A 10,566-nucleotide genomic window follows, 5' to 3' on the forward strand; every position below is an offset into this window, starting at 1 on the left:
ATTTATTAATTTTAATAATAATTAATAAATATTAAATAAGACCAATTTTAATTATTTTTGATGAATTTTTATTGTTAAATGTTTTTGTAGTTAGAATTGACTCTCAATTTTGCCTTGATAAACAACACAGAGGACAAAGTCATCTGCCCATTAATTTGAAATTACTAATTTGCCCCACACCATTATGAAAACGTAATAAAATCCATGCATGTATGGGCTGAGTGTGTGTCCATTTTTTTTCTATAAATGTATCCATGCAGATAATAATGTTGTTTTGAGATTGTAAAAAGCCAATGCAATTGTTGAAATTGTTAATTAAGAATCGTTAAATGATTTAATATATTTGACTACGTTGTTATTTAATAATTTCAATTAACAATTTTACATAAAGACAATTACACGTGAGTTTCCAGCGTTACTAACGTGATATTGAACATGCATGCAGCTATTGGTAAAACTGCAAGTGTTTTGGGTGAGGATGGGGTGTTGGACATAGATACCACTATATCCCTAGAAACTACATGGCGTGCCATGGAAGATCTTGTTTCAATGGGCTTGGTTCGTAGCATTGGAATCAGGTACAATTATTACAATCTTCACTGTTGTTGGTTGCTTTGTTTGCTGATTAATTCTTGGACAAATTCTAGCAAAATAGAATGTGATAGAGAGTTTTTCTTATAGCAACTATGGTGTGATTATGGTAAGAGATTGTTTAGCATATTCCAAGATAAAGCCTGCTGTGAATCAAATTGAAACCCACCCATACTTCCAGCGAGATTCGCTCGTCAAGTTTTGCCAGAAGCATGGGGTTTGTGTCACAGCTCATACTCCTCTTGGAGGTGCTGCGGCCAATACTGAATTGTTTGGTACAGTTTCATGTTTAGATGACCAACTTCTAAAGGTAAGTTAATCAATTTTCTAGTTTCCAAACACTAAAAGCTACGCATTAAATCGTTGTTTAATCTAAATAAAAATCAATCATCAAAGGTATTAATATAAAATGGTTAATTTTAATAATTAATTTTAATGTACACATAACATTTTGTTAGTCTATATAGTAAAACTTGCCTAATGAAACCAAACTTAGTTGTTGTTATAGTTGAAAGCATTTTGGATACGGAATTAATGAATTAACTTTGGAACTTTCAGGGCCTGGCTGGAAAATACAAAAAGACTGCTGCACAAATTGCTCTTCGATGGGGGATCCAAAGAAAAACTGTCGTCATTCCTAAATCATCAAAATGGGAAAGATTGAAAGAGAATTTTCAGGTGTTCGATTTTGAGCTATCTAAAGAGGACATGGAGCTCATAGGAAATATGGACAAGAAATATAGAACTAACCAACCAGCCAAGTTTTGGGGCATCGATATTTATGGTTGAGCTGCGGTTTCTCCTGTATTATGTATGATCTTTTAAAATATGCAAATACATCATGGTTCTTGAACCTTGAGATTTGAATTATCATTCAGCTCTAGTGAGAACCAATCTTTTTAAGCCTCATTAGATTTGCCTATCTGAACTATGCTTGGTGATGATTGAAAAATAATATGAGACAATAGATGCCCTAAATAAGAATCCGGAATATTTTAGTTGATTAACTTGTATATTCATAAGTTTATTTTCACCCTTTCCTTTTCTCGTTCTTTATGAGAATGTTATCTCTGAAAAATTTTTATAAATGAATTTTGTGATTAGAAATCCTAGTAATATTAAATACTAGCCTTTTCCTATAAACAAAACAAGTTAGGGTTGGTGATGAATACGACTATTGTTGTTAATGGAGTGATTCGTATTGGCCAAAATTTATTTTGCCTCACCAAACACTTGTACATTTATTTTAGCATTATCAAGCATAACCCTCCAATACCCAACCTTTAAGTATGGTTTGAGGATCTTTAATTTGAACACACTTTGATCATAATTAAAAATAAATAAAAATAAATTATTATTATTAATAATAATAATAATAATAATAATAATAATAATAATAATAATAATAATTTAAGAGCATATAAAGTGTAACAACGTTATAATTAGTTCATTATTACACGTCAATTATTCACAACATTGGGCCTTTAATGGTCCTGTAATGGGCCTGTTTGCTTGCTTAATGGGCTTGGCATGTTAAGAACGTGGTGGCCCAAAATCAAATAAAAGGAAAAGATAGCGAGGTTGGGGGCATTCTGTCACTCAGGGAAGCTGAACTGAGCATAGAGGTGTTGTGAAGCTTGAAGCAAAGAAGAAAATGGCGATAACACTCAACAGCGGCTTCAAGATGCCTATCATTGGACTTGGTGTGTGGCGCATGGAATCTCAACAAGTCAAGGATCTCATCCTTAATTCTATCAAAATTGGTTATCGCCACTTTGATTGTGCTGGTATTTTTTTTTTTTTTTCAATTACTATTCTTTTCCCAATTTATTGAATATTGTCATCATCAATATTTTAGGGTTTTTATTCTCTTATGGATATTTTAAGTTACGAATCAGGAAGTTTAGCTTTGGGTTGATTGAAGAGTCAAAACTTACTATCTTTGCTAATTTGGAGTGTTTGGGTAATTTTTGTTGATGAGTTTGCTATTTTTTTTTTAACCTTTTGATGTGATGAGGATAAGTAGGTATATGATTGTTGACTAGATTTGAATGCAATGGATTTGCAGCTGATTACAAGAACGAAGCAGAAGTTGGAGTGGCGCTTAAAGAGGCCTTCACTAGTGGTCTTGTTAAGAGGGAGGACCTTTTCATTACCACCAAGGTCACTTTCACCTTCTCAACAAATCAATATGCCTTTTTTTTCACTAGTAATGGTGGTTTCTGAGAATTGCATAGTGACTGTATTTCCCTTGGGAATTCAATTTGACTTCAGCTTTGGAATTCTGATCATGGACATGTTATCGAGGCCTGCAAGGACAGTCTCAAGAAGCTTCAATTGGATTATCTGGATTTATATCTGGTTCACTTCCCTGTTGCTACAAGGCACACTGGTATACCAGTTTTTTGTATTTATCCCCCTTCTTTTGGCCTATAAATAGTTAGAGTGGACTCCCTAAACTCATCCCTGTTAATTTGAAATTACAAATTTTTCCCACACCATTCAGGAAAAGGTAATAAAATCCATTGCTTGTATGGGAGGGTTGTATGTCTCTTTTTTTTTACTTTATTTATTTTAATGGCGACGGGCAAACTTATCTGATAAGGAAGTGGTTTATCTGGTATGTCTCTATAAATGTATATTAGAAGTGTGAAATGAAGAATGGAATCAGTGTTATTCAGCTGCAGAGTGCAGTATATACACATGTACATGAACTCATGAAGCAACACCCTCAGTAACCGAATGGTGCTGAGTCAGTAGAAACAGAAAAATGAAAACTAATTTCCTAACTAACTGAACATCACTCTACACGTGATTAATTAACTTAATAGCTATTTACAACTCTAATAATATATTCATTCAGATTATGTTGTTTGGGATTGTAAGAAGCAAATGCAAGCATATTTGTGCCATCTCACTCATGTGTGTGCTATTTAACATGCATGCAGGTGTTGGTACAACTGATAGTGCTTTGGGTGAGGATGGGGTGTTGGACATAGATACCACTATATCCCTGGAAACTACCTGGCGTGCTATGGAAGATCTTGTTTCGATGGGCTTGGTTCGTAGCATTGGAATCAGGTTTCACTGTTGTTGGTTGCCTGGTTAATTTTTTGATATTTCTACTAGCAATTTACTTGAGAAATTGATCATTCTATTCATGCAAAATAGAACATGATGAAGAGTTTTTCTTGCAGCAACTATGATATCTTCTTAACTAGAGATTGTTTAGCATATTCCAAGATAAAGCCTGCTGTGAATCAGATTGAAACCCACCCATACTTCCAGCGTGAGTCACTCGTCAAGTTTTGCCAGAAGCACGGGGTTTGTGTCACAGCCCATACTCCTCTTGGAGGTGCTGCCGCTAATACAGAATGGTTTGGTACAGTTTCATGTTTAGATGACCAAGTTCTAAAGGTAAGTTATCAATTCTAGTTTCCAAACACCAAAAGCCTGGCATCATTTATTCAAAACCACTCGTTGGATCTCTAAGAAGCAAACTTGACCGATTTATTTACAATAGGACATGAAAGCATTGTTTAATCTATTTAGCAAAACTCACCTTATGAGACAAGAATTAGTTGTTTTGTTATTATAGTTGAAAGGATTTTTGGATACTGAATTAACGAATTAACTTGTGTGACTTTCAGGGTCTGGCTGAAAAATACAAAAAGACTACTGCACAAATTGCTCTTCGTTGGGGCATTCAAAGGAACACTGTTGTCATTCCTAAATCATCGAAATTGGAAAGATTGAAAGAGAATTTCCAGGTGTTTGATTTTGAGCTATCTAAAGAGGACATGGAGCTCATCGGAAGTATGGACAAGAAATATAGAACTAACCAACCAGCCAGGTTTTGGGGAATCGATCTTTTTGCTTGAGTCTACGGTTCCCTTTTTTAGGATCTTTTTTTCTTTTCTGTTGGCATGTATGATCTTTAAAATATGCAAATACATCACGGTTCTTGAATCTTTTTAGATTTGAATTATCATTAAACTTTGTGAAAGCCAATCTTTTTAAGCGCCATTAGATTTGCTTATCTGAACTATGCTTGGTGATGACTAAAAAATCATCCGAGGCAATAGGTGCCCTAAATAAGAATCCAGAAAATTTTAGTTGCTCAACTTGTTTATCCATTTGTTTACTTTACACCTTTCTGGAAATGTTATCTTTGAAAAAAATTTATAAATGAATTTCGCGTGCAGAAATCCCAGTATATTAAATACAAGCCTTTTTCTATAAACTAAATAAGTTCATACGAACAGGCACATCTATGAGAATTAACCTAACATGAAAAGCATTGTCTATTTGTCTCATTATCTCAGAGAATATATGGTATAACAGCAAACCGACTACTTGGATAATCTTCAAATTTCTGATGATACCACCTATGTGTTTTCACTGCTGCAAATGATAGATTTGCCAGCTGAACCAAGTGAAAGAAACATGGCAAAGAAAAACAATCAACTAAACATTTTTCCCCCTTCAACAATTAGAAAATCTTGCTAATCTACAATTTATATATTACCACAAAAACAAGTAGTAGCCATATGGTTAGATCGGATCCTCCAGTGGCAACCACAAAACTGCCGTATATAATCTTTATTATTGTCAAACATTAGCCATATTCAACAACATGGGTCACATAATAGCATAAGAAAAACAGATATGGGAGAGAAAGGAGGGTGGGAGGGAGGAGTGTTACCATTTCAGAGAGCGCGCCGATCCAATGCCTCCATCCAAGCCTGACGAGAGGATTTACAACTTGCCAAAGTTCTACCTCCATTGGTGGCATGTGATCCTTGCCTACGACGATGAACTTGGTGACTAGATTTACTAGGAAGTAAAACACATCTAAGGCGCAATCAGCACACAGCGACAATGGTGCTGCTAGGTAGAAGCTAGCTTCGTAAAACAAACAAACCAATCATTCCCATATTAGTGTTTGCTTGTGTCCAACCAGTGAGTGATAAATAACAAGCATAGTAAAAGTAAATACAGAATTCATTATTCATCTAAGAAACAGATTATAATGCTCTTCATCCCTGAAACTAGATTAAGATTTCAAATCAACGTGCAGCACTTTAAATCTACCTATGAGTAGTTACATATATATGGAATTAGCCATTCACAACTGCAGGGTTCTGCTTGCTTTTCCCATACTTCTCTTAGACTTTCTCTTCTGTTTTGGTTTTTCTTTTAGTTCAGTGCACAAGGTTTCCAGTCCAAATCTTTCAAAAATTGTCTCCATGGAGCATAAATCTGAATTCCATGTTGTCTCATTCATAAACTAGTAAACTACAAAGCTTTTTGTCAATTAGAACATTGCTAGACCCATCCCCAAAAAGTTTAAGACAATTTATACACTATGATATAGCAAACGCATAGCAGCAGAACAACAATTGAATCTTATGTATTAAATTGACAATATCTGTCATAAATAAATGTATTTCGTAGCCTGTAGAAAAGAAATCAGATCAAAGTAATTCAATAAGAACAAAGATTATCAGAGTAATGCACTATGATTTCAGATTAATAACAAGCAAATAGGCCTTTCACACACACATCACCACATTAGGAATATATAATAGTCAAAATTATTCTAATAAAAAAGAGAAAGGGAGTTCAAGGGAGGTAAATTAGAAATATTATGAAATAAACTTACAACATTCCAGTGAGATAACCAAGAATGTGCATGCGGACAGAGGGGCTATATTTAAATACATATATGATTTCAAATAGGCGTCTCAACACTTGAGCTTCCATTAACAAAAGAAGAAAAACAGCTTGCCAAACAGCATGCCTCTGAAGCATTGTAGTTGAACCAGTTCTCAGAGCTGAGCCTCCGATCAAGTAGCTTGTAATGGTAGAGTATGCAGATGATTCCCTAACCGGTGGCACCATTGTGTATGCATAACACCAAGTTGTAACAAGCAAGAACGTTGTCCATATTGATGCAACAATATAGAAGTGCAAGAAGAATCTCGGAGGGAGCGTGAATTTCTGCAAAGTCAAATCAAATATATTACAAAGTTTCAAACTTTCAAGCACCCCATTATTCGATGGATCATATATTCAAATCCATTTCAGTAAAAGGCAAAAAGATTATACAATGGCAATAATAAAAGTTATAAAAATGAAAAGGGTATATAGGGGAAGGAAAGTGATATATTTACCTGGGAAGATGAGTGCATGATTTTTCTCCTTCTAACAAAACCCAACAATATGGTATGGAAGAAATTAAGTTTGGGAATTGGGATTGAAGCGATGAGAATGGGAAGTGTACCAGCGATCCATGCTAGTCTCAGCAATTGGGTAAGGACCGTATGCATTTCCAACTCCATCACTATAAGATGATGATGATTATGGAACCTTCAACAAAGAAACATAGTTATTTTTGTGAGTACTAAGTAGGTGACGGTTTGAAATATTTGGAGGATTACATAAAGTGAAAGCGTAAAGTACAGGTTAAAGAAGATACGAGGAGTAAGCGGTGGGAACTACCGAACTAGCAACTTTTTTTTTTGGTCAGGGACTCGGACAAATAACTTAGTCCAGACCCAAAAACAGAAACTCCAAGCCCCAACCTGACCCGGATTTTAAAGTTGCATTTACCGTTGAATCAATGGACGCAGTGCTCGGCATCTCATCGTTCCCGTCTTGGAAGGTCTTCCCTTACAGCTTGTCACCACGCAGCGAAGACCTCAGCCTCAGATCACAACCGATCTGGCTATATGCTCAATGAAGCATCGCAGAAAGTCTTCAACTCGGCTTATATGTGCTCATGCTAATCATTCTTGCTTTCATTGTGGATAATACGCACAATTTCTAATGCTCGTAGCATGCTCCAATTTGATTCTAGGTTCCCTAATTCTGCTGCGCTCCCAACTTAGGTGCGTGCCAAAAAGTTTAATCGATTTAAAATGATAAAATTGGTTATTAATTGTAATTGATTATAAAATTATTAAATCAGTTTTAAAAATAAAAATCGATTTTTGTATGTAAATTTCGGTTACAAATTGGTTTTTTATACAAAAATTTGTTATTTTTTTTAAATTGATTTATTTTAAAACTCATTTTTCTTTTAAAAATTGGTTTAAAAACATTTTCTTTGATAATTATTTACACAGTTAATATAAAAAATAGTTATTTTTGTTAATGTAACATTATGTAATTAAATGCACGTATAAAATAATTTTACATTAACAATACATTAAAATTAAATTCATTCAAAATATAGTTATAATTTTTTTTTGGTATAAAAAACGGGATTGAGGACTCAAGAAAAACAAACTAGACAACAACTTGACAGGGTAAGATAACCCCTCTGCTATGAGATAAGCCTTAAAGTGGTTTCTGAAATTGCACTCGAATCTCATAGTAGTCCCTGAATTTAAAAGTTACTCATATTCGTCTCTAAAGTTGCACTCCGGGACTCAGATTCGTTCTTCCGGCACATTCCGTCCACCTGGCACCACCGGAAGGCTGATCTAGACTCCTCCGTGACACGTTGGCAAGGTAATGGCTAGTTGACGTGGATTAGTAAACTTTTTATGGTGCAATTTGGTTCCTAAATCAAAATTAAAAATTTTAATCCCCAAATTTAATCATCATTCTCTTCTCTACAGTAATCCCTTTTTTCTCTATAGGCATAGATTTTCATATCCCAAATTCGCAAAATTTTTCTTTTTGTTTATTTTTAGTTGAAGTATCTTATAACAATAATAACAACTAGAGTCTTTTTAACAACTATTATTTGAATAAGTTTAACCGCTTTTATCCCTTTTTTCTGTCAGAAAGATGGTGAGATTATAAAATAAAAAAAGTTATGTGATATATATAATTAAAGAAATAATGCAAAGTTTAGTTTCTAAAATTGTAAATGTTCATAAAAATTTGTTGACTTTTAAAATGGATTAAATTGATTCTTACATTCATAAATTATGAATCTCAACTCATCTCTAATGCTAATATAAAATGTTAAAATGTCAGCATGACCTTTGCAAACAAAAAGATGATATGATTAATATTTTAATATGATCAAATTAGTGTCTTAAATTAGTTAATTATATTTATTTTGTTTAATTAGTTTTTTATTAATTAGAGACTAAAATAATAAATATTAAATTAGGTAACTTTTTACTATTTTTTTTTATTTCTCTAATATTACCCTTAATTAATTTAAAATACCTATTTAATTATAATAAAATCTTAGACACGTCATTTTAATGGAGATGTCATACGATTTGAAATGTCATAATATAACACTTTATATTAATACTATGTGAATGACAGTTAAATTAGGATGATGCATGTTTATTTTGGAACAAGATTCGAAAGGAAATGTAATATAATATATAATAATAATGATGTATCTTTTTAATTCCGTAAATACAAGAGATAGATTTTTGTAAAATCATATAAAAATATAAAATTGAATTTTGTAAAACATTTTAATTAAACTAGAGTTAAATGAGTGCATAAAATATTAAATACAAAGACATAGTATGTGACTTTTAATTAACAAAATATATTTAGCTTTCAATAAAATTGTAATTTGTAGTTTTTTCACATCCATATGGAGAAGAGAAGAGAAGAGAAGAAAAGAGAGGGGTTACTACTACAGATAAGAGAATAATAATTAAATTTGGGAATTAAAATTTTTAATTTTGATTTAGGGACCAAATTGTACCATAAAAATTTACTAATCCACGTCAGCTAGCCGTTACCTTGCCAGCGTGTTACGAAAGAGTCCAGATCAGCTTTTCGATAGTGCCAGATGAACGGAATGTGCCGGAAGGACGAATCTGAGTCCCGGAGTGCAACTTCAGAAATGAATATGAGTAACTATTAAGTTCAGAGACTACTATGAGACTTGAGGACAATTTCAGGAACCGCTTTGAGGCTTACTGCTATCATCAGCAATGATCTGAGCTAACTCTCTTTAACAGAGTAGTAATCCAAACCGGTTCTAAGACTCTTTTTAAACATTCAGTCAGTAACTCTATTTCCTTCCTTATATGTGTGTGCACATCTAATCTGCCACTTATTTTTTATCAATTTTATTAAGCTTCTCACCAAAAAATTGGATGCTGTTCATTTCTTTTTCCCTTCCTCAAAATTTCCTCCAAAGCTTTTGAATCTACTTCTAAGATGACCTTTCGAAATCTCAGATCCCAGGCTGTCCTTAGTCCTTGAAACGCTCCCCAGACCTCCTCCTAAAAAGCTGAACACGTACGTATGTTTATTAAAAAACCAGCAACCCACCTTCCAAATTCATCTCTACACAACCCTCCGCACCCAGTTTTTCCGGGATTCCCAACTGAGTTTATCTTAATCCATCCTGAAGGAGGCGGCGTCCAACTAATGTGTTCTTTCCTTCTGTTGTTTGTAGAATTCATCACCCTTTTTAAAAGAAAAAAATCTTCATCTATACCCTTTATATAATCTTCAATAAATTTTACTGGATTTGATGGTCTTTTTCTAGGAGAAAAAAATTGTTTGATTGCGTCATTTCCAAATCCACCAACACACCGTGATAATAGTTATAATTTTTTAATCGGTTAACTATATTTTAGATTTAAAATGTCCAACCCTAGGAGTAAGGACCTTTATATACAAGTCTTGGGTACATATGGTAGGAAGCCAACTGGATGTTATATTCGTAATTATACAGATTTGTGTTTTTTTTTTTTTGGGGTCATGGACTCATAACTCACTTGTGTTCTTGACTGGTTATTAGATGCAGGCTGTGTGTTCTCTATTTTTGTTTATATATTTTTGGTCTTTGGGCTTATTGCACTCCAAGACCCAAAAAAATAGGTTCAATTTATGCCGCTTACAAGAAAATATAGAATTACAATATCCTAAAACAAAAATTGACATTACCTAATTCCAACTTTGTATATATATATATATCATTTTTACTAATTTTATATTTATTTATTATAGGTGTATTATATAAATCTCATCTAT

General features: G+C 33.4%; 2 protein-coding genes and 1 pseudogene across 2 annotated transcripts in view; 2 read left to right on the forward strand and 1 right to left on the reverse strand.

Moving 5' to 3' along the window:
• The window catches only part of LOC107628831 (NADP-dependent D-sorbitol-6-phosphate dehydrogenase-like), a 5,065-nt gene extending 3,467 nt beyond the window's left edge, over positions 1 to 1,598 (forward strand). Inside the window, exons 4-6 of the mRNA XM_016331434.2 lie at positions 446 to 578; positions 682 to 901; positions 1,150 to 1,598. Of these exons, the coding sequence (XP_016186920.1) occupies positions 446 to 578; positions 682 to 901; positions 1,150 to 1,380 (584 nt within the window). The 3' untranslated portion in view covers positions 1,381 to 1,598. The remainder of the gene's footprint in view (positions 1 to 445; positions 579 to 681; positions 902 to 1,149) is intronic.
• On the forward strand, positions 2,158 to 4,715 carry LOC107628830 (NADP-dependent D-sorbitol-6-phosphate dehydrogenase). Its single transcript, XM_016331433.2, has 6 exons — positions 2,158 to 2,378; positions 2,660 to 2,754; positions 2,866 to 2,983; positions 3,540 to 3,672; positions 3,789 to 4,008; positions 4,242 to 4,715. The coding sequence occupies exons 1-6, from the start codon at positions 2,246 to 2,248 to the stop codon at positions 4,470 to 4,472; spliced, it is 930 nt and encodes a 309-aa protein (XP_016186919.1). The 5' UTR covers positions 2,158 to 2,245; the 3' UTR covers positions 4,473 to 4,715.
• Positions 4,807 to 7,498, reverse strand: LOC107632272 (annotated as a pseudogene).

This window comes from Arachis ipaensis, chromosome B03 (genome assembly GCF_000816755.2).
Source record: "Arachis ipaensis cultivar K30076 chromosome B03, Araip1.1, whole genome shotgun sequence".
Classification (NCBI taxonomy): domain Eukaryota; kingdom Viridiplantae; phylum Streptophyta; class Magnoliopsida; order Fabales; family Fabaceae; genus Arachis; species Arachis ipaensis.

What these genes read in the sequence shown, in the direction of transcription:
- LOC107628830 (XM_016331433.2), top strand. Translation starts at nt 2,246, where the DNA reads ATGGCGATAACACTCAACAGCGGCTTCAAGATGCCTATCATTGGACTT. An exon ending in GTTCGTAGCATTGGAATCAG is followed by an intron (nt 3,673 to 3,788) that starts GTTTCACTGTTG and finishes TTTTTCTTGCAG; the next exon opens with CAACTATGATATCTTCTTAA. An exon ending in TAGATGACCAAGTTCTAAAG is followed by an intron (nt 4,009 to 4,241) that starts GTAAGTTATCAA and finishes TGTGACTTTCAG; the next exon opens with GGTCTGGCTGAAAAATACAA.